This window comes from Lipomyces oligophaga, assembly GCF_038497815.1.
Source record: "Lipomyces oligophaga strain CBS 7107 unplaced genomic scaffold V1516scaffold_6, whole genome shotgun sequence".
In the NCBI taxonomy this organism is placed as follows: Eukaryota; Fungi; Ascomycota; class Lipomycetes; order Lipomycetales; family Lipomycetaceae; genus Lipomyces; species [Lipomyces] oligophaga.
Genome location: NW_027117790.1, coordinates 982,820 through 1,002,912, shown reverse-complemented (window position 1 = coordinate 1,002,912; position 20,093 = coordinate 982,820). Strand labels below are relative to the sequence as shown.

The 20,093-nt window shown below is 46.6% G+C and overlaps 9 protein-coding genes across 9 annotated transcripts; 4 read left to right on the top strand and 5 right to left on the bottom strand.

Moving 5' to 3' along the window:
* Positions 1 to 366: 366 nt before the first annotated feature.
* V1516DRAFT_686875 (mitochondrial carrier domain-containing protein) lies at positions 367 to 1,329 on the bottom strand (the record flags this gene model as incomplete). The annotated part of the gene is made up of 1 exon (XM_066923686.1): positions 367 to 1,329. The coding sequence occupies one exon, from the start codon at positions 1,327 to 1,329 to the stop codon at positions 367 to 369; it is 963 nt and encodes a 320-aa protein (XP_066776367.1).
* Positions 1,330 to 2,352: 1,023 nt separating this feature from the next.
* Positions 2,353 to 4,120, bottom strand: V1516DRAFT_679017 (uncharacterized protein). The gene has a single exon (XM_066922841.1). It carries the CDS (start codon positions 4,020 to 4,022, stop codon positions 2,508 to 2,510), a length of 1,515 nt encoding a protein of 504 aa, XP_066776366.1. The 5' UTR covers positions 4,023 to 4,120; the 3' UTR covers positions 2,353 to 2,507.
* A 719-nt stretch (positions 4,121 to 4,839) lies between these two features.
* V1516DRAFT_626590 (WD40-repeat-containing domain protein) lies at positions 4,840 to 6,801 on the top strand (the record flags this gene model as incomplete). Its single annotated transcript, XM_066919754.1, has 2 exons — positions 4,840 to 5,398; positions 5,447 to 6,801. 2 exons carry the CDS (start codon positions 4,840 to 4,842, stop codon positions 6,799 to 6,801), a joined length of 1,914 nt encoding a protein of 637 aa, XP_066776365.1.
* Positions 6,802 to 7,657: 856 nt separating this feature from the next.
* On the top strand, positions 7,658 to 8,760 carry V1516DRAFT_665644 (uncharacterized protein; the record flags this gene model as incomplete). The annotated part of the gene is made up of 5 exons (XM_066920691.1): positions 7,658 to 7,778; positions 7,855 to 8,004; positions 8,056 to 8,067; positions 8,114 to 8,493; positions 8,560 to 8,760. 5 exons carry the CDS (start codon positions 7,658 to 7,660, stop codon positions 8,758 to 8,760), a joined length of 864 nt encoding a protein of 287 aa, XP_066776364.1.
* Positions 8,761 to 8,803: 43 nt separating this feature from the next.
* V1516DRAFT_679012 (uncharacterized protein) lies at positions 8,804 to 13,682 on the bottom strand. The gene is made up of 3 exons (XM_066922840.1): positions 12,699 to 13,682; positions 9,256 to 12,643; positions 8,804 to 9,190 (listed from the first exon to the last, which is right to left on the bottom strand). The coding sequence occupies exons 1-3, from the start codon at positions 13,365 to 13,367 to the stop codon at positions 8,853 to 8,855; spliced, it is 4,395 nt and encodes a 1,464-aa protein (XP_066776363.1). The 5' UTR covers positions 13,368 to 13,682; the 3' UTR covers positions 8,804 to 8,852.
* A 182-nt stretch (positions 13,683 to 13,864) lies between these two features.
* Positions 13,865 to 14,789, top strand: V1516DRAFT_679010 (pinin/SDK/memA/ protein conserved region-domain-containing protein). The gene has a single exon (XM_066922839.1). It carries the CDS (start codon positions 14,076 to 14,078, stop codon positions 14,706 to 14,708), a length of 633 nt encoding a protein of 210 aa, XP_066776362.1. The 5' UTR covers positions 13,865 to 14,075; the 3' UTR covers positions 14,709 to 14,789.
* On the bottom strand, positions 14,706 to 15,903 carry V1516DRAFT_679008 (ribosomal protein S5 domain 2-type protein). The gene has a single exon (XM_066922838.1). It carries the CDS (start codon positions 15,757 to 15,759, stop codon positions 14,782 to 14,784), a length of 978 nt encoding a protein of 325 aa, XP_066776361.1. The 5' UTR covers positions 15,760 to 15,903; the 3' UTR covers positions 14,706 to 14,781.
* On the top strand, positions 15,859 to 16,853 carry V1516DRAFT_487984 (Pre-mRNA-splicing factor Cwf15/Cwc15). The gene has a single exon (XM_066919099.1). The coding sequence runs from the start codon at positions 15,957 to 15,959 to the stop codon at positions 16,767 to 16,769; it is 813 nt and encodes a 270-aa protein (XP_066776360.1). The 5' UTR covers positions 15,859 to 15,956; the 3' UTR covers positions 16,770 to 16,853.
* On the bottom strand, positions 16,772 to 19,981 carry V1516DRAFT_679005 (chloride channel). Its single transcript, XM_066922837.1, has 3 exons — positions 18,873 to 19,981; positions 18,312 to 18,820; positions 16,772 to 18,254 (listed from the first exon to the last, which is right to left on the bottom strand). The coding sequence occupies exons 1-3, from the start codon at positions 19,830 to 19,832 to the stop codon at positions 16,937 to 16,939; spliced, it is 2,787 nt and encodes a 928-aa protein (XP_066776359.1). The 5' UTR covers positions 19,833 to 19,981; the 3' UTR covers positions 16,772 to 16,936.
* Between the last annotated feature and the right edge of the window lie 112 nt (positions 19,982 to 20,093).

Genomic DNA, 20,093 nt, shown 5'->3' with positions numbered 1-20,093 from the left:
AAGTAGAATTGTACAGGAGCTATCCACCGGAGACGGTGGCTCGACTTCGGAGACCTCCAATCCGAGGCCCGCCAAATGAACGCCAATTAATAAGATAAGTATAACAGACTTGCTATCAGATACCGGCGGAAGACGGCACAGGAGGCAGAAAAGGTTAGATTACAGCCAGATGGAATAGAAGTACTATTATACATTTCAAAGAGTTGTAAGGTCCAAAAAAACAATAACACACAGATGATGCAGACGTCAAATAAATAAATATCTACTTTTTTATTTCCGCACAAAACTCAAACAAAACATAAATGAAAACAGTAGCGTAAAAAAGGCACCCTTGGATTATGTGAAATGTGATGATGGAGATTGATTTTAGTCCTCGGAGGTGAGAACCTTGGGCTGCTGGCCAGATAACACGGGGAATTGCTCGAGAATACCTGAGACACGTTCATAGACGGCAAAAGTGACAGCCTGGCCAGGCGCAACACGCATAACACGGGGAGTAATACCCTTGTAAAAGGCGAAGAAACCCTCCTTGCGCATGAGGTTGCCGGATATTCTGCGAACACGGGCGACAGCAGACTCACCAGAAGTGGCCTTCTCACGCTGCATACGGGTCTTGATGGTGTCGATGGGCGCGTTAGAAAGAGGACCAAGAGCACCGGAGATTAATCCAAGAATCATGTGTTGCCAGGCAGGAAGCTCGGTGTACTGGGGCTGCAGACGGGCTGCCTGTTCCTTAAGCTCGGTGTATGCAGTGAAGTTGACAGCCTGGTTGGTGGCCTGGCGAAGGGCGGTGAGGAAAACACCACGGTAGAGAACAGAGATACCCTCTTCACGAACGATTGTGTAGGCACAGTGAGCAGCGTTACGGTACTTTGGCACATCGCCGGGGTCGGACATGGAATGGTGCTGGGCTTGGAGACGGATCTTGACGACATCGGTCGGGTTCACAACAAGAACAGCCTCGGTGGTTCCTGCAGCAAGACCGGCGAAGAAAATACCAGTTGGGGAAGTCTTGCCGGTCTCCTTGTTGGCGAGCCAGCCCTTGTAGGCCTCGAAGGAGGAGAAGCGGATAGCCATCTTGGGGACGATACCGGTGATGACGGCACCGAGACCCTTGTAAAGACCGAAGAAAGACTCCTTCTTGACGATGTCCATAGCAGTGCGGAAAAATCCCGAGCGCTTCGCGCCGTCGGCAGACTTGGTCGCAAGCTGCATGCGCACCTTAATGGTGTCGAGCGGATGGCAGGAGAGGGCCTCGCAGAGACCTGCGGTGCCGCCTGCAATGAGGTTGATAGCGGCGGGCTGTTTCTTTCGGTCGCGGGGAGCCATTTTTACTGTGCTAATTTGTCTAATTGAGCTGTGCGGGAGTACAAAAAAAAAACTAAACAGAACAGAACAGGGTGGAAAAGAAGGAGAGACAAGGGCACACACACAGGACGATATATATAAAGTACATAGAGTGTCGAGTTTGACGGAGACCGAAGAACTATATAAACGACCGCCCCGGGGCGCGGACGGATGTCTGGCGGAACGAGCGACCAGGCCGACCACGACCAGGCGAACGAGAGTGCCTACAAGCCCAGCAAAGAGACCTCGCTTCCTTTCTTAGGCTCGTTGTCCGGCGACTCGAGTCGAGGCCACCCGCCAGACGCCGCCTTTCGAGCGGACTGCGACTTCCAGCCAGCAGAAGTCTGGTTCTGGTTACTAAGACTCGGTCTGCGATCCACGAGACCATGAGCCTGACTCTCTGCTGGGAACGCACACCGACGTGCAAATATCGCGAGATGGTATTCCCTGATCGGGACGCCGACCGTCGAGTCCTGTGATCGGTGATTACCTGGTGACGATTACATAACGTTTTGTGCGCTTGTGCTTCTGCAATAACTGCTCTTCAGCCTGCCCACTTGCTATATAGTTTATCTATTCTACTCTACTGCTGCTGCTCTATTGTAAACCACTCGCTGCTGGACTTGCTACTGGCTGCTGGCAGTCACCAGTAGCAAGTCCAGCAAGCCAGTTAACCATCCATCTATCCATCTTTCCATTACCTCTAATACATTGTCCTCCACTGGCTCTCAGCTACTCGCCCCAGCTCCCAATCCCCCGCGTCCCGCCCCCGCGTTCTCTGCTCGGCGCACGCCCGGAAGCGTCCCCGCATTGCCCTCCATCCAGCCCTAGCCTCGCCCATCGTCTTTCCGTCCGTCGGTTGTCTGATGCCACTCTTCCGGACCGGCGATTATGTAATGCCGATTTTGCGCTTACGTAATAAGGAGGCACGCACGCGCCGAAGGGACAAGGACAGGACGGCGGAGGTCGAAACGAGTGCAACGACCGCAACAACGGACCTCAGCGCCAGCCAGCCAGCCAATAACCCCAGACCAGCAAAAACGAACCAACTACACCAAATATGACAGAAAACACTCTCACTCTATTCACGTGCTCTAACTGTTCTACACAATCATTACATAGAACGACATTTCTAACACATGCAATGCCGAAAAGCTCTCTTAAGTGCGCATGTTCTCAGCAATCATGTCAACAACAATGTTAATCACCGCAACAACAATCTCGACCGCAATCAGAATAATAACAATAAACTCCAAGTACTCCTCGTGCACATGGCCCAGCTGCTCCTTCAGCATCTGCAGCAAGTCGCTGATCACCTCTAGCCGCTGATTCAGCACTCCAACCCGCGGCCCAATCTCCATGTAGCCCCGCACTAGCTTGTACGCCGGCTCCAGCTCCGGTTCCGACCAAACCAGCTCCGGCGAGTCGATGATCGACCCGTGCAGGTTGATATTGATCCGTAAAATAAACAGTTCACCGATCGACATCATGATCTGTCGCCGGCTCATCGACACCTTGCCGCTCATCGCAACTTCCCCCGGAATGTCCTGCATCAGCCCGATCGTGTGGTCGATCAGCTCCTCGTACAGAGACATCTTCACCGACTGCGCCAGCGCATGCGATATGCTCAGCTTGTACCGGTAGTTGGCCGCGCCCACTGGGTCCACCGCAATAAAGTCGTCAAAAATCCGCGGCCTCTCATCGTACGTCACAAAATAGTTCATCTCCTCGATCTCCACGTCCCCTGACGCCAACTTCTCCAGCTCGAACGGCGCTAGTTCCCGCAGAATCCGTTTCTCGTCCGTCGAGCTAAATCCCCACAAAACAATGACTCCGTACTCGAAAATATACACGTCCCGCGTACGCCAGCCGCCAATCCGCACGGTCTTGCCCTCCTCATCCACTCTCTCATACCACCCTGCCCCCACCGGCCGGAATCTGCTGCCTGTTCCTGTCCCTGTCCCTGTCCCTGTACCCGCTGTACTGGCAGTAGGCACCACCGTTGTAGATGTTGGCGTGTTAGCTCTACCCTGTATGCGCTCTCCATATTCAATGTAAATGCAGTCGTCCAACACTTTCGGCGCTTGATGGTGTGGGCTCGTTCGCGCGCTGTTCATGAAATACCGCGTCAGATCCTTCATCACATACCGTCCTGCAGTACAATATCCAGTCAACCGCGGTAGCACTTTACGATCTGCCGCTCGGTTCACAATCTCTGGATCCTTGTATCCCTCTGGAGCCATCAATCCGCTGAATCCATTTCCATTACCTGAGCCACCTCCCCCCATGCCTGCTCCTACACCTCTGTTGCTGCTACTTGAACTGCTGCTTCTTGCGCGTCTAGATCCCCGACTTGAACCGTGCGATTCGCTCCGCGCGCGATGGCCATTCCCATGACTGTTTCCCTCGTACTTTTGCAGACCATCTGCTGGGTCATTCGTATGACCAGATCTATGACCATCTTCATCGATACCCGGCAGATATTTTGGCTTCTGGGTGGATGCCGCTGCATTTGCTGTAAAAGAGTGTTGTTGATCGGCCTCGCTGCTCTCGTCACTGATCTCATCACTGAATGGGGGGGAGATTTCGCCTGCTTCTGCGATCTGATCCAGAAGAGGTTCATGCTCTTCTTGACCCATCGAGACTCCCTTTTTGTTCCGAGTTCTAAAACTCATCACGCAATATAATTTTTTCAGTTCAAAATAAGCTGCTCAAATGCACAGAAAATCTTTTCTCTCACCAGATCAATGGAACATCGTCCTGCTAAATTCGAGTCCCAGCTCTATCTCTGTTTTCCGTTGTCTTTCTCCCAGCTCTCTCTGCTGTCCCAGCATGGCCGAAGTTCCCAGTCGGTCAGGTGATGAATTTCACGTGAACAGACTTGTCTGGATATCCGTTCACTGTCTGCAATTCCGGATTACCCGAATAGGCAGTTGGTATGCATAGCGCAATCTGATTTTACAAATTCTGTCTGCTTTACAAGCTATTTCTAGTCAGAATTGAAAATATAACGCGTGCAGTGGCTTCCATTCGCAGCCTGTTCGTTCACCTGGTACCTGTCACTATCGTCTGCCTTTTCCGCTTGACTTGTTGCTCAGCACAGCATCGAGTTGGCCCTGGCCCTGGCTAGTCATCTGAATTTGCCTCCGTCTGCGTTCTTCTGTCTACCGTCTATTCGCCGTCGACAACAGTTGCCATTCGCGATCGACCGGATTTACAGGTAGACTAGTATATATGCGCATATATATCTAGGCTGTTTTCTACGCTTTCTTTCTTTGTCTTTGCTCAGGACAGTAGTCTACTTTTGTTTTGCTTGGTGTGGTTGAACTGTGTCTCGTCTCGCTCGGTCGTCTGATACAGTAGTATCTACAACAAATCAACATTCCTTTTCCCCTCGCCATGAGCTTTTCCGAGTCTAATCCTTCTGGTTCTCACAATCTATCATCGTCTCTATCGCACATTCATCTTAAACATTCCGAAGCGCTCGCAGGCATGGCAATTCCTCGTTTGCAACAAAACCCACCGTCCTCCCTGGCCACGGTTCAATCTGCGTCTGTATCTACTACTTCCTCTACATCGAGTTCCGCACTGGCTTCGTTTATCCCGGAACCCCCGACGCCTGCTCCCTCACCTACTCCGTATTCTTCAATCTTTTTTTATCCCAATGGCTCAAGTTCGCATTCACAACATGCAGAACAACTTCACTCACCTCCTTCCGACTCTTTCGAAGACCACCGACGGCACCACGATAGTCTGGCTTCCGCCTCTGTGCTTCCCAGTCTAGTCCGTGAGTTTGCCTGTCTCGACTTGCAGCAACGTCAAACTCTTTTGGCCACGATTTTGTCTTCCTGTGACACCTCTACTTTGTCGTTTGTAGCCGACTTTGTTTCCCCTTTGCTGAAAGTTGATCCCTTCCGCGTGCTTCCCAACGAGATCTGTTTACGGATTCTGTCGTACATTGACGATCCGAAAACATTAGCTCGTGCGTCCCAAGTTTCAAAGCATTGGGCGCTCATTCTGAGCGACGACGTGACCTGGAGGTCGTTATGTGGTATGTTGATATTTTTCTTCGGCACACTTCTTTAGCTAATTGAAACAGATTCTCTAATCACTTCCAAACAATGGCATAAACCAGAAACGATTGCACCATATTCATCCTCCAGCATATCCTCCTCATTTTCTCAGTCTCTTGCTAATCGATTTGCCTTTGTTGCAGATACATCCCGGTTGGCCGCTCAGGTCTCAAGTCAGACAACTGTCAGCGTGTCGTCGCCACCAATGTCTGCACAACCGCTAACTGATATTACTCTATCTAGTACTGTCTCAGCACCGGAACAGAGCATGATGCAATCAACTTACACCTCGCTGTTGTCTCGTCCTCAAGTTCCTCGTTCTTACCGCAGTTTTATCAAGCAGCGGTACTTGGTGGAGTCTGCTTGGCTCAATGGTGGACATCTTGCCGCTCGACATGTGACCACTGATCAAGGAGTAGTTACTTGTTTGAATTTGACTGACAAATACATAATTGTGGCTCTAGACAATGCGCGAATTCACGTATTTGCGCACGATGGTAAACTGCTACACACTCTTGCGGGTCATATGATGGGCGTATGGGCAATTCAGCCATGGGGTGATACTCTTGTTTCCGGCGGATGCGACCGGGAAGTCCGTGTGTGGGATCTAGTGACTGGGGCGCCGATCAGAGTGATGCATGGACACACTTCTACTGTTCGTTGTTTGAAAATGAGTGACGAACGGACCGCAATTTCTGGATCTCGTGATGCTTCCTTGCGGATTTGGGATATCGAGACCGGTGAATGCAAGCATACTTTACTTGGTCATCAAGCTTCTGTGCGATGTCTCGAAGTTCATGGCGATTTATGTGTTTCAGGATCGTATGATACGACCGCGAAGATTTGGAGCATTTCACGAGGAGTGTTACTTCACACACTGACCGGCCATTTTTCGCAAATCTACGCTCTTGCTTTTGACGGTGTCAGGATAGCGACTGGCTCTCTGGATACGACTGTTAGTATTTGGTCTCCCGAAACCGGACAACGTCTTGCGCTTTTGCAGGGGCATACGTCGCTTGTTGGGCAGATGCAGCTATCTGGAGATACATTGGTTACAGGTTCATCTGATGGCTCTGCCCGCGTATGGGATTTGAAGCGAATGGCGTGCGTTCACAGATTGGCGGCACATGATAATTCGGTAACGACTCTTCAATTTGACAATCGGCGGATTGTAACTGGCGGAAGCGATGGATCAGTCAAGATCTGGGACATCAAGACGGGACATCATATTCGTGATTTATCGAGCACGTTTGAAGCTGTCTGGCGGGTCGCATTTCAAGATGAGAAATTGGTGGTATTGGCTACAAAGGAAAACAGAACCCATATGGAAGTGGTCAGTTTTCTCCCTCCGGAAGACGATTTCGAGGAGATTTGTGAATGACTCATCCGTTGGGTCTGAAAAAGTGATCTCACAAAAGTTGAGGTTATAGACTAGCTGCTATAATTATTTGAACTATTCGACTATTGGTTGATGGAAAATAAGGTGTCATGGGAGATATTTTGAGATACGAGTTCAGGCTTGAATTATTACAAATTTTGCAGGGTCAATCGGGTATCATGTTTATGGGTGCTATTTGGATATGTTATTTTGGTTATGCATTCATTAGCCGGCGAGATCTATTTGTTTTGATTGTGTTTGTGTTTGTGTTGCAGGTTGTAACTATTTTGGACAATATATTGGAGTAGTGTGCTTTCATACATAGTGATTTATTTACGACTATTGTACTGCCAATGCATCGCTGGTGTTGGACGAGTGATAGAATAATCGATCCGTCCAACACAACATTGAAGCATTTCATATTTAGTGTAGGTCACCGATCAGAAGAGATCTTTATTACTGCAATAAAGATATAGATCACTGGATGCAATCTCATTTTGATGTCTACTCTTTACCCAGTGCGTCCGCAAGACAAGCAATTATATAAAAATCTGGAACATCACTTTCATAAAATTCCTTATAAAACAAGTTTGCTATTCTTTCTGGGTGCCTGAATTGTTTTCAGCAGTAAACGTTTAGAATTATGCTTTTTACCAATGTGATAATATTAGAGTTCGATTATAAAGCGATGGAAGCTTGCTTACATGATCAGGAACTGTCCAGTTAATGGGCAACAGCGCGGCTCGTGTGCGGCGGACTACTTCAAAGGCATGTTAAAAGACACCAGAAGTCAAGATCCAAAAATTGCTACGATTTCAGTAATCGACTAGCGAATAGGCAAATAAAAAATAACTTCAAGATGGATGCAAGCGCAATTGATTTGCTTGAGATTAGGGATTATCTCGTCGAGTTGGCGTATGAGGCTGGTAACATGATGACAAATATGACTGGAAAGACAACTTTTGTCGATAAAGCAAACTGTATTGATTCTTACTCTGCCTTTCAATTTTGTGCCGACCGGCCCTCTTTGGAGGAAAAAGGCTGACAATATTTTAGCTGTGGACCTAGTGACGGAAACTGACCGCGCAGTTGAAAAATTGGTTGCGGACAAGTTGTCACTGAAATTCCCTGATTTCGAGTTCATGGGCGAGGAGAGTTACGTTCCCGGAGTCACACAGTTGACAGCAAAACCCACGTTTATAGTCGGTTAGTATTATCTATGTAGCCTTATTATCAAATAAATATTGATATATTTAGATCCAATTGATGGTATTTACGCCGATTGGTTTTGACTGCGAAGGTTACTAATTTGCAGGAACGACGAATTTCATCCACTCCTTTCCGTATGCATGTACATCGCTTGGCTTCGCTGTCGGCCGTGAGCCTGTCGTCGGGGTCGTTTACAACCCCTTCCTCAAAACTTTGTATACTGGCGTTAAGGGCCATGGCTCATATCTTAACGGGCAGAAACTCCCGCTTCGTGTTCCTCCTGCCGGATCAGAACTTACTTTACAAGGAGCGCTGATTGCGATTGAATGGGGAACCCAGCGGTCGGGGCCAAATTATGATTGCAAAATCAACACTTTCATCAAATTGGCATCCGAATCAGGTGGAATGGTGCATGGGTTTAGATCACTTGGAAGTGCGGCCATGAATATATGTGCAGTCGCGGCGGGTCAAGTGGACGCGTATTGGGTATGTTATCCTTTTCAAAATTGAGAAGCTTTTTTGGAGTTGCTTGATTTGCTGATTAGTTTTTAGGAGGGAGGTTGCTACGCTTGGGATGTAGCCGCGGGTTGGATAATTCTTGCGGAGGCCGGTGGCCGAGTTGTAGGTGGAAATCCTGATGAATGGAGTCCAGAAGTCGATTCCAGATGCTATTTCGCAGTTCGAGGGGGGCAGGGTTCGGAAAAATTTGTTAAAGATTTCTGGAAATCCATGGTTGGCAGATTACAGTACTAAAACTTACAGCTTAGAGGTATTCTAGTAAGACATTATCATGCCTGCAGAGAAGACAAAATTCGCGTTACTAATCCCAGATCATAATAAATTAATCATATCGAGTTACGTCTTTGTACAATTCTTCGTCCTTGCTCACCTATTTTCCGGGCCATTCCTGGGATTCGGGGGAACTTGCCTTCATTTTCCAGCTGTGCAAAGAACTGTTTGGCATAGATATAACCGACCTCAGAAATTTCTCCGAATTTGGCGAAGTCAAGTGTCTTGAATCCTTCGATAGGTGGACGGATATACACGCAGCCTGGTGTTGTCTTGGCTCTTTCTAGGGCCCCAACTGACGAGACGTATGCTAGTCGAGCTTGAATTTCAGCCATACTTGGAATTGACGGCTGTCGTGAAAAAATATTGAATCTATTAAACAAAACCCAAAATCCTGCTTCCTGTCAATACTGAAATCGAATTCCTCAAATCAGCGAATCCAAATTAAAATATACATACCTGACAGCGAATCCCCCCATTTCATAGGCGTCGTATCATCGACACTGCCGACATCGACAGCGAACACAACGCTAGCTCCCAGTGATTTCATATGTGTAACTGTTAAATTATCGACATATCCGCCATCAAGTAGCATACTTCCATCGTCCGTGATTGGTGGCAGCAGCCCAGCAAGCGACATCGACGCTCGAATATATCTCCACGCATATCCAGATGTATGGATCTCCATTTTGGAATGTGTGATGTTGGTCGTGTTGGTGTAATATTGTAGCCAAAAATCTTCGATCCGCGAGTCGCCAAACGCTTTCCAGATACCTCGGTTGAATTCGTGCCCGGTAGTATAGCTCGTTGCAGGATAGGTCAAATCAAAAAACATTCTCCATAGGCTGCCGATCCGGCCCGAGAACTTTTTAAGTCGCCCGTAAATCGGGACCATATCTGAATCTTTCGCGTACAATCCACCAACAAACGCGCCAATCGAAGTCCCACCGACAATATCGATCGGAATACCTGCTTCTTCGAGATATTTGATCACACCTAGGTGTGATAATCCTCGCGCTCCTCCGCCTCCAAGAACAAGTCCAACTGCTTTGCCGGACAGGATTCGTGCCAGCCGATTAAAATCATCTTTATTCACTTGTCCAGTCGAATAGACCGCGGTACCATTCAAAGTCCTCAGCCCGAGATTGTATTTCTGAAGCTCAAGTTGTAACGTAGTCTGGACGCGGTTTTTCAAGTTTATGAATCGAGTGCCAAACGCTGCGGTCGAGGTCCGCGACATCGGTGGTCGAAAAACCATCTGCACATGGTGATGCAAATGGATCCAGGTACGGCTCTTTAGCCAATTGTTGGTTTGACCTGCCGGAACATAACGATCATGATGAAGCAGAACTAGTTCCTTGTGTGCGGTCGTCTTCATCGTCAACAAGACTCGCTCGTATTCACCGATGCCTGGATCTGCATTGGCATCTGCCAACAACAAAATGCAATCGGCTTGCGACATACATGTCTGAGTCCAATGCGACGACACCGCCGTATCCACCACATATAGAACCATATGATACCGTTCCTCTAAATCTGTCAAATAGCTGCTCAACTTCAGCTGACCCAGCTTGTTGAAAGAGTGACGTCCTAGATACTTCAATACAGCTTCTTGGTCGAGTAAAATATTGGACTCGCCAAACTGCGAAAACGACCGAGCAAGCTTATGAGCAAAGTCCTTACACGGTAAACCATTCGTGACAGGAACAATCGCAACTGTTCGATAATGACTGGCTGAAGTTAAACTGTTTCGAGGTCGCTTGCTGATTCCAAAACTGTTTTCAACTTCCAGTTTAACGAGACTATCGACTCTGGACGCTATAATTCGAGATATCTGGATTGTGATGGCGGGATTCCGCATTGATAAACTCTCAAACAGCGTGCGTGTGAACCGGACAAGCTCGGTGTCTCGAACCGCGTGGAGAGTCACCGGCCGTTTAGAGGAAGTCAAAACTTCTAGCTCGCCCACACTATCGCCCAAACCGAATTCTCCGCGCAACTCAACTTCTCCAGTGGCTGTTGTTTCTAGTGCGCGTAGGCGACCGCTTAAGACAATATAAATTGAATCCGCTTCATTACCCTGTCGATATAAAATCTCACCAGCGCCGACTTGCAGCCACTCGAGAGCAAAATCAATATGCATGATCAAACTCGATAGCACACTCGTTAAGCGTTTTGCCATAGTGAGCAGCACTATCGGCTGCTGGTCAATGAGTCTGTCAAAGGCCGTTTTTGGCAAAAACCCAACATAGGCATTGGTCGTCGCACGAATGTTAACAAACGAGGTATATCCGACTATCGTACCTAGATATCCTCCAATACCGCCTGGTTTGATGGTATAAACTGTGTCTGTATTCCCGTACTTTGTTTGCGAACTGACGGCAAGAAAACCATCAATTACGTAATACAGTCCCTGACTCGGTTCTCCTTGATTGACAATCCGAGATCCGGGTTTGTAATGCAGGATTTGCACATCCTTCGCTAGCAATTTCTTCAGCGATGTGAAATTCATGCCTTGAGAGGGAGTAGTGGAAAACGACGAACTAGCAGATTCGTCGTCAGGGAAATTTTGGTTCAGTCCGCCTCCTAATCCTAGTGGTCCAAAACTGCCGATACCATTCAAATTGGCCGAACGGGCGCTGAGTAAAGAGCGTTGTGTTGGACTTCGACGACTATCAAATGGACCCAATCTCGGACTGTTTTCAACTGATGCAGTAGACGATCGAGGTGGCACGATCGAGTATGATCCTACCCCGAGCGCACTCAAAATGCAGTCTAGAATGGCCTCCTTATGATGACTGGACGCAAAGTAATCTTCCTTGAATCTATCCGACCCTGTTCGAGACTCATTTAGGGAAGTATCATCTTCTAACCCAAAATAATCATCTGGAACGTCTAAAGTACCGTATGAACCAAGATGATTTTTTGGCAATCTAGCCGTCCCGCTTGCTGAAGCATGACCACTTGTTTTTATAGAAGAAGTTGACACGTTCGCCATCAAATCGCCAGCCGATATTCGATCACGACTATTTTTAAATTTACTTCGTTCATTATTATTGTTGATCGTAAATGCTGATTGTCGCCGCTTAGAGCTGGTCCATGACTTGGGCGATAAGGACTCATCATCAACAGGCTCTTCAGGATTTACAAACTGAGATTTAATCTCAGCCAACATATCATCGCCAAGATAATTAGGCAATTCGAATTTTGAAAACTTGTTGAAAGCAATCTCTGTTTTCAAAATTTCAGATGTTAATCCAAGATAGCTGTGTCCGGTTTGAAAAGTGACTCGTCGAAACCGAGCTAGAATGACTTGAACGATGCTGGCAGCCGATTTCGGAAATTTCTGCGTGAGTCTTCTGAATGCTTCGGCAGGAATTATGGCAATGGTCGAGTCGATTGTCGCGCGAGCAATGATATCATCAGAGTTTAGTGGCTTGGTTGGTTTGGTACTTGATCGTGACTGAGGTCGGTCTTGGTATCTCTCGTAAGACGATGAATGACGGTCAGATAATGGGGGGATATTAGGCACTGGCAATAATCCGGGACTGCCAGAGTCTGAGTGGAGCGTTGAAGATTCTTCTGACATCGCATTATTCAGAGGAGGGGATGGAGACGACAATGACTGAGACTGAGTCTGAGACCCGTTGCGCTGAGATACTATATCAATAGACTCGGTGAATAGAGATAAAATACTGAATAAAGAAGACATCGGAGCTCCGTTTTTCACTTCAGTCAAAAGCTGATAATCACCGTTGGCCTCATCGTCGTCCTCTTCGTCATACGTGAATGTAGAATGATCTGACGGACCGGTCCGTGCCCAAATTTGGATCTCTCCGTCGACTACCTATATCACCATTGTTAGTTGAGATATTTAATAACATGCTCAAGAGGCTGCGTACAATGCAAAACCCATTTTCCTCCTCGAGCAAAATAGTATCGCCCGCAATAAGTTTCCGAGTTTGTACATGTCGAGTGAGTTCATAAAAAACGGGCTTCTCGAGATATCCAAATATCTTAATGCCGCTAAAAAACTCATCCAAATAACTTGAGAAACCAGGTTTTTCATAGTTATGGGCAAGATTGGTGGGCAGCATCATCATGTCGATCTTCGACTCTTGACGGGGTGGCTCGACGGGTAGTCGCGAGTAAATGTTCAGATATCGGTAGCGAACGTAGGCCCAAACTGCAGTTCCAACGCCCAGAATTATCATTAACAAAGAGGAGAATGAGAGTGTTATACTGAAGGAGGTACCAAGAAGTCCAAAAATCTGCGCGGGGAGATAATAGGTGACCAGTGCGATGAGGTTGAGTACAAGATGGGGAAGAAGCCATACTATACGGGAAAAGAAGCCTGAAGAGGCTGTTGAGGAGACTGACTGGTTTAGTGCGGTCATTTCGGATGAAGTCCCTGCCAATGAAGAAAGAGAAGAAGAGTGCTCTTGAGCGTGAACAACTGGACAGTTGGTCGAGAGAAACAGGACGACTAAAAATCCAGAGAGTGTTCGTTGACAACAATACCGGGAGTCGACGGCGAAATTCGGCCGAAGCCACCTTGCAAGCCAAACCATAACCGCTCACAACTTACAAATTCACAAATCATAGGCTAGCTATCAGCTAGTTGTCGTCCACTGTGTCTACTTGGTGAAAAAATGGCTCCGCCGATCGTTGAGGATCTGCTCTGCTGACGTCAATGGGACTCAAGCCTGTGAAGTTGATCTCGAGGACTTGAAAACCTGGCTCAGACTTACAAGAGGTCGGCAGTCGCACAAATCAGACTGTCGACGCCTGAGAAGACTAATAAATTTCTTCTATCGTATCTCTATCAAACTCAATAGATAGACCATGCTTAAGCGTAAAACCGCGTAAAACCGCCTGAATCAACGCTGGCCAGTTTTGAACCTGTCGAGAGCCCGTCCCCGCCCACGCTCTCAGACACTGCCTTGCTGGGACAATGCTCTCCAGCCACTCCACTGCCACTGAGGCACTATGTCATGTGATCTAAACTGTCTGGGAGTTCCTGGGGCTCATACTAAATCGTTCTGTAATTACCATATTGGAATAACAAGAAAATAATATATCGAATATCGATCATATTAGCTAAAGATTTGATTGATCAAGGCGGTAATTCATGAACTCGACTGTTAATTGTTAGCTTGACCTAGTATTGGATATTCCGGTAGGGTTAGATACTATATAGAGGCTATCCATGGAGTAAGATTAGTTGTCTACAAGATATATTTTCGTTTCTAAAGAATACTAGATCCTTAACTTCTGAGATGCCAGTCGATATACCGATTCAAACGGACTTTGCATCAGATTTGGGTGATGATGATCATCTTGTTGCAACAAGAACTGACGAGCCATCGTCGATCGTTCCGAGTCAAGAGACGAATGAACGGCCGAAAAATTCAAAAAGCCGAGCATCTTCACCTTTGCAGTCATCTAAGCGTCAACGTGCAGGTCCCGATTCCGCTACCGAAGAACGTGGTAGAAACAAGCGAATGTTAGGCGCTCTACTAAGCTCATTGGGAAAATTCAAGGAGGAATCTAAAAATTCAGCTGTTGTGTCGAAACGAGCCGAGGTGGAGCAGAAAATTCAGAAATCGCTCGCCGAAGAGCGCGAGAAAATGCGTGAATTGCAGTCCAAACGAGAACATGAATCTGAATTACGAAATGCGGAAGAACGAGTTCGACGGAAAGTTGATCAGCTGAGGAAAAACGTCAATCTACTACATACTACTTCTTTTCCTGTAATTGCATTTCTGCCTGGGAAACTGACGTCTGATCAGCAGGCTACTTTAGATCAGCAGAAGCAAGATTTAGCTCGATTGGTCGCACAGGAATGGGATGATTTCTACGTTAAGTTCCCTTCAAAAAGACCGGAACCAGATGTGGAAATGTCATCATGACAATGGCAACTCGGCTCCATTCTGTACAATAGCTTTTGCAAATAAAAGTAAATAGTTTTAATAGACAGCATTCTCATCGATCATTTTCCGCCCGGGCCTCTTTAAGCATCCCGTTTACATCTCTTAATTTCTCATCCTCTTTAAGTTTCTTGTTTATCAGCTTGGTAACTCGTTCGGCAACTAGCATGGCCGATTCGGCGCAATTCAACAATGTTTCTCCGTCGACCGCAAGCTCGCCGGCTTTGTAAATCTGGCATATTTCTTTATTGCAATTTGCTGTGACAGCCATGAAGCCATGTCGTAGTTTCTCTTCTTGTAGTGTAGCATCGACCAGAATAGCGATGTTCTCCTGTCTGTCTTCCATGTCCTCGTCCTCGTCCTCGTTATGTTTACTGATTGCGCTGCTCGAACTAACAGCGCCTCCAGTCTGCTCCAAATCTAAATTGAAAAAGGAAAACGTCGTACAGATAGGAGCATGTAAAACTGCGAGCGGTACAGGCACTTTTTCCGAAATTGGATGCACGATAACTTCTCGTTTAGTTCCAGTTCCAACAATCGACACCTCAGGTCTGCGAAAATGCAGTAGGGCAGCAGAGACAGCTAAACAGGCAGCGTCTAGCAGCCCACCGTCATGGTCCAAGAAATTAACATCGGCTCGAACTAGCCAGCATTTCTCTGCGGATATTATGCATAGAGATTCCAGGTCAAGCGCACCGGATTGTCTAATTGACTTCTCAATGATCCGGGATATAACCAATTCTTCCTCAGTTTTTTTGTTGGTATCGTAGGTTGGAACAGCCATAGGGCTAATCTCGGATGATATCAGAAATATTCCATCATATGGCCTTTCTGGTCGAGGTTGCGTCACTTCTGCCGAGATCCGAACAATGACGCGTGTCTGACCGATGTGAACGTCGACAACGCCGTATTCCGAAGTGCTAAACTTGATTCCAATCTCGCGAACCTGTGATAACGATCGGTTATCGAGACGGATTCCATCCACTAAAGCCCTTCGTACAAATGTACTTTCTATCTGTGATATTGCGTTCATATCATGTATTAATATTTTATTCTTTATGTTTTGCTGCTATAGCTCTATCCGAATTAGGTGTGGATTTGAAATTTTCAGTTGGGACAAATCGTGGGTAGATCATGATTTGCACTATCTTAAATCCCTTCTTATTACCATATGTTACTAGAATTGAAAACGTTTCTAACTATTAAATTCATTGTATCGATACAAGCAAAATGACTACAGCTCATCGGCCTACCTTCGATCCGGCAAGGGGGAAATCTAATCAGGCTCCGACGCGGATATACCATAGTCGGATGCTTCCTGCCCACACGCAACTGAAGTTTCGGAAGCGCGGCCAGGGCGCAGCTGCAGATAGATCAGACCTACAGACCCCATTAACTTCCGAAGAGAGAGTATGGGAGCGAGATGCAATGAAGCGAGAATTATTAGAAAAAGAGGCGAAGAGTGGAATAAAATCTACAAGTTCAAATCCACAGCTGATGATTGAAAGTGGCCTCACACTCAGTCAGGAGGTAGAGGAAAGCGAGGAAGAAGATGAAGAAGCAGCTCGCGCAAAGCGGAGAAAATTGATTTTTCAGGAAGTATCCAGAAACGAAAAAGAATCTTCTGATGAATTCAATCACAGCAAAGTAGATAACGAATCCACAAGCGGAAGCGAGTCCTCAGGCAGCGAGGAAGAAGAAGACGAAGAAGATGAAAGTGATGACGAGGACGAGGAGGACGAGACAGCTGAATTAATGCGCGAGCTTGAACGAATCAAGCAAGAGCGTGCTGCGGAAAAAGAGCGGCAACTGCTCGAAGAGCAGCAAGCAGCCGAAGCAGACCGGCAAGCTGCTGCCCTTGGCGCAAATCCATTACTGAATCTGGGCAATAATAGCTCTTCACAGCTTTCCAAACGATGGGATCAAGACACAATTTTTAAAAATCAAGCTAAAGGTATCGATGATAAACCGAAGCAGAGGTTTATTAACGATATGATACGCTCAGATTTCCATAAAAAGTTTATGAACAAATATATAAAATAGCGTTCTTGGAGGTAATTTTATTTTATAGCAAATAATAAAAAAATAAAAACAATTAATATCAAATCATTTAATATCCATTATACCAACTAACAATACTGACCAAACCGACAAAAAGGACCCAAATCTAAACAATCCATATCCAATACCCTATATATTGTATCCAATACCTATAACCATGAAATCAACGAGTCATCTCCATATCGGCAGTATTCAATAAAACTCTTCTTATGTAGTACCCCCCAAAACTTGCCATCTTCAAGCACACAGACCATTCGTAGTCCCATCTTGACAAACATCAGGTATACCATTGCCAGTGGCGAATTAATATCCAAACTGATTGGTGCCCGGTCAATAAATGCTGATAAATCTGAAATCTGAACGGCAGAACTAGCTTCTGGTTCGTTAGTGCTGTCGTTCCAATGAGCGGCAAGGCGACCTTGTGCAGACTGCTCAGAGTAAAACCTATGCGTGTCACCGCCGTCAACAGATAAATAGCAAACCGCATCTTTAATATCTTCAACTTCTACCAGATCTTGATATGGAGTTCCTCGCGAACTTGCCACTCTCTCTTTCACTCTGTCTAAGGCGTATTCCAACTCGGGTGCCGGAATCAGTCCAACCAGCGCCTGATATCGGATTATTGGCAGAGACCCATCGCGCTCTCCAGACACCTGTAACATTCGCAACTTCATCCGCAAATCAAACGGCGAAATATAAGAAGTCGCAGAGATATCAATAACAGGACTTTGACCAGAACTTGAAACATATGGAACAATATCATGAAGGGTTCCCGAAAACCCGGGGGTTTTAGTATTGTCCAGAAACGGAAAGTTCTTATCGTGCATCTGCTTATCATACATGGACTCGGGCTGAAATAAATGCGCGACCCATCGGCCGATCAGGATAGCAAACGAAATCGGAAGAACGTGATCTAAACTACCCGTAATTTCAAACAAAATGACTGCCAATGTGACGGTCATCCGCGTAACACCAGCCATAACAGCTCCGGCTCCGACTAGCGCATAAACTCCCGCAATAACGCAATCATTCGGGCTCCCTTCTGCAGGACAAGAGGAGAATAAAAATGACATTGGGTTATGATACTGATATATCTCTACTAACAGACCAATCATGCGTCCGTACAGAGCTCCAATAACCATTGAAGGAACGTAAAGTCCAGCCGGCAAAGTAAGGCCTGTGCTTAGAGATGTCAAAACCAATTTCACAATCAGTGCAAACACAAGTGATCCAAGTGCAGCAGGGTAGAGCTCTTTTGACCGGGGGCATAAAATGTCTGCATCGGCCTCCAAAATATCTGGATTCGGTAATCCGTAATCGCATTGACGTGTGAGATCATACAAGAGCTCTGTCGGTGCTTTCTTAGTGAATACATTAAATTGAGAAATGGACGCAGTCACAGCGGCCATTAATACGACTTCAAAAATAGGGTGCTGAGATCGGAAGCCCGTAACTTTCTTATTCCACCTAGAATATTTGGTCAATTTATAATGTCCATCCCAGAACTGGAGAGAAGTTACATACCACAAACTCAGAGCGCTAATAACAGCACCAATAGCACCCCCACACACACCAATCAGAAGGAAAATGAAAAACTCAAACGTATGCCAGTCATGGCTATACGAGACTTCGAAAATGACAATTTTACCGGTTCCATATGGATTCAGCAGTTTCAAAACAAGGGCAGAAATTGCCGCACAAAGAAACGACCGGAATAGCGTTTTTTGGGGGAAATAGTAAGAAACTTCTTCAAGCGCGAAAATTACACCTCCTAGAGGTGATCCAAACGCAACAGCAACACCAGCCGCTGTTGCAGCAGAAATTATCTCTCTTCGCTTGCCGTCGTTACTTCTGAATTTTGCAAATAGGCGGGAGGTAACGTTACCCACGCATGCAGCCATGTGAACATATGGACCTTCTTTACCAACGTTCAAGCCGGAAGAAATAGCCAGGATCAAAGAAATTGATTTAATTAGAAGTGTATAAGAACCCAAAAATCGTTTAATGATAAATCCGGAGAGAATAGTTTTCACCTGACAGATAGATTAGATAGGCATTTAAACAAACATACATAAAACCTAATACCTGAACAATACCACCTCCAGCAGCGGTATACATAATTTCAGGATCGCTATGCTGGGAGATGGGCATATGCTTTGCTGAAATAGAAACCGGTGCATCCGGAGCAATGCTTGCATTCGTATCGAACCCAGGGATGCTGGTTGCCATTTCTGACCGTAGGTACGGAGTTCGCGTGGCGGTGGTGAGGGTGAGAATCACGGCGAGGGAGGCCAGTAAAATAGACGAAGCCACATACAGTGCATACTCAAGGTACTCTGAGCCTCCCAGACTCAACTTCCACTCTATCCATTGAGAGCATTCAAGGACACTGCCATCGCAGCATTGATATTCTGTAGCAAACAAGCTTGTAGAGCAGAATCCGGATCGCCAATCAAAGAGCCTCATCTCTATGCTTTCTATCAGATACGCAATGCAAGCTACCGTTGCGCCGATAACAGAGACCAGAATCCACCCTTGCGCGGCGTAGCGCGTGCGAAGCAAACGACCCCGGATTCCAGGCAACTGCTTGACCAACTTGACTCGCACGGACTCTTTGATGAAGTCGTGGACCCAATCAATAGTAGTGTAGTCGTCATACCACGTTCTAGAACTGGGATCCTCCGTAGAACCATCTACGGAACCTCCAGAAGTCCTTTCCGAATGAACTGATGCAGTAGCAGAAGCATGGTCATCGGAAATATCATCCAGTGCAAGCGATGAAGACGAATCCGAAGCCGAAGCCAGCGAGGGCGCGAAAATTTCGGCGAGTGGGGTATGATTCTGGGGATTTGCGCTTGACGAATGAATAACGCGATGTGAAACTCCTGGAGAATGGAAATCTGCCCGAACGATATGTGATGTATTTGTGCTCTGGCCTCCCACAGAGAGCAGTGATGTTCCATCCGAATTCATATCGCTTCCACCACCCTCAGCCCGTCGTATCACCAGCGGGAGGGCATCCAGTGCCAGATCGTCCCCTGCCATGATCTCTCCGTCCGATACTGGAGAAACAGCACACTTTTAACGACTTAGAAACTGTGGATCAGCGACTGGGAAATTATATGAGGTAGTTTTCTAAAAAGCAAAACTGTAAATAAACAGAAAAATGCTTATCAGAAAACGCTGTACCAAATCCAGGCTGCGATAGAGCGATAGCGTTAACCATCCGTTGTTTACTGTAACCTTGGGAATCAGCGTGTTTGGGACCTGAACCTGTTTGGAATTTGAGCCGCACCTATTCTTAGG

Coding starts and splice junctions, on each gene's coding strand:
- V1516DRAFT_679017 (XM_066922841.1), bottom strand. CDS start 4,022: ATGAGTTTTAGAACTCGGAACAAAAAGGGAGTCTCGATGGGTCAAGAA.
- V1516DRAFT_679012 (XM_066922840.1), bottom strand. CDS start 13,367: ATGGTTTGGCTTGCAAGGTGGCTTCGGCCGAATTTCGCCGTCGACTCC. Junction 12,644..12,698: donor AGGAAAATGGGTTTTGCATT/GTACGCAGCCTC, acceptor ATGGTGATATAG/GTAGTCGACGGAGAGATCCA. Junction 9,191..9,255: donor ATGGGGGGATTCGCTGTCAG/GTATGTATATTT, acceptor GACAGGAAGCAG/GATTTTGGGTTTTGTTTAAT.
- V1516DRAFT_679010 (XM_066922839.1), top strand. CDS start 14,076: ATGCCAGTCGATATACCGATTCAAACGGACTTTGCATCAGATTTGGGT.
- V1516DRAFT_679008 (XM_066922838.1), bottom strand. CDS start 15,759: ATGAACGCAATATCACAGATAGAAAGTACATTTGTACGAAGGGCTTTA.
- V1516DRAFT_487984 (XM_066919099.1), top strand. CDS start 15,957: ATGACTACAGCTCATCGGCCTACCTTCGATCCGGCAAGGGGGAAATCT.
- V1516DRAFT_679005 (XM_066922837.1), bottom strand. CDS start 19,832: ATGGCAGGGGACGATCTGGCACTGGATGCCCTCCCGCTGGTGATACGA. Junction 18,821..18,872: donor CTGGAGGTGGTATTGTTCAG/GTATTAGGTTTT, acceptor TCTATCTGTCAG/GTGAAAACTATTCTCTCCGG. Junction 18,255..18,311: donor ATTAGCGCTCTGAGTTTGTG/GTATGTAACTTC, acceptor CAAATATTCTAG/GTGGAATAAGAAAGTTACGG.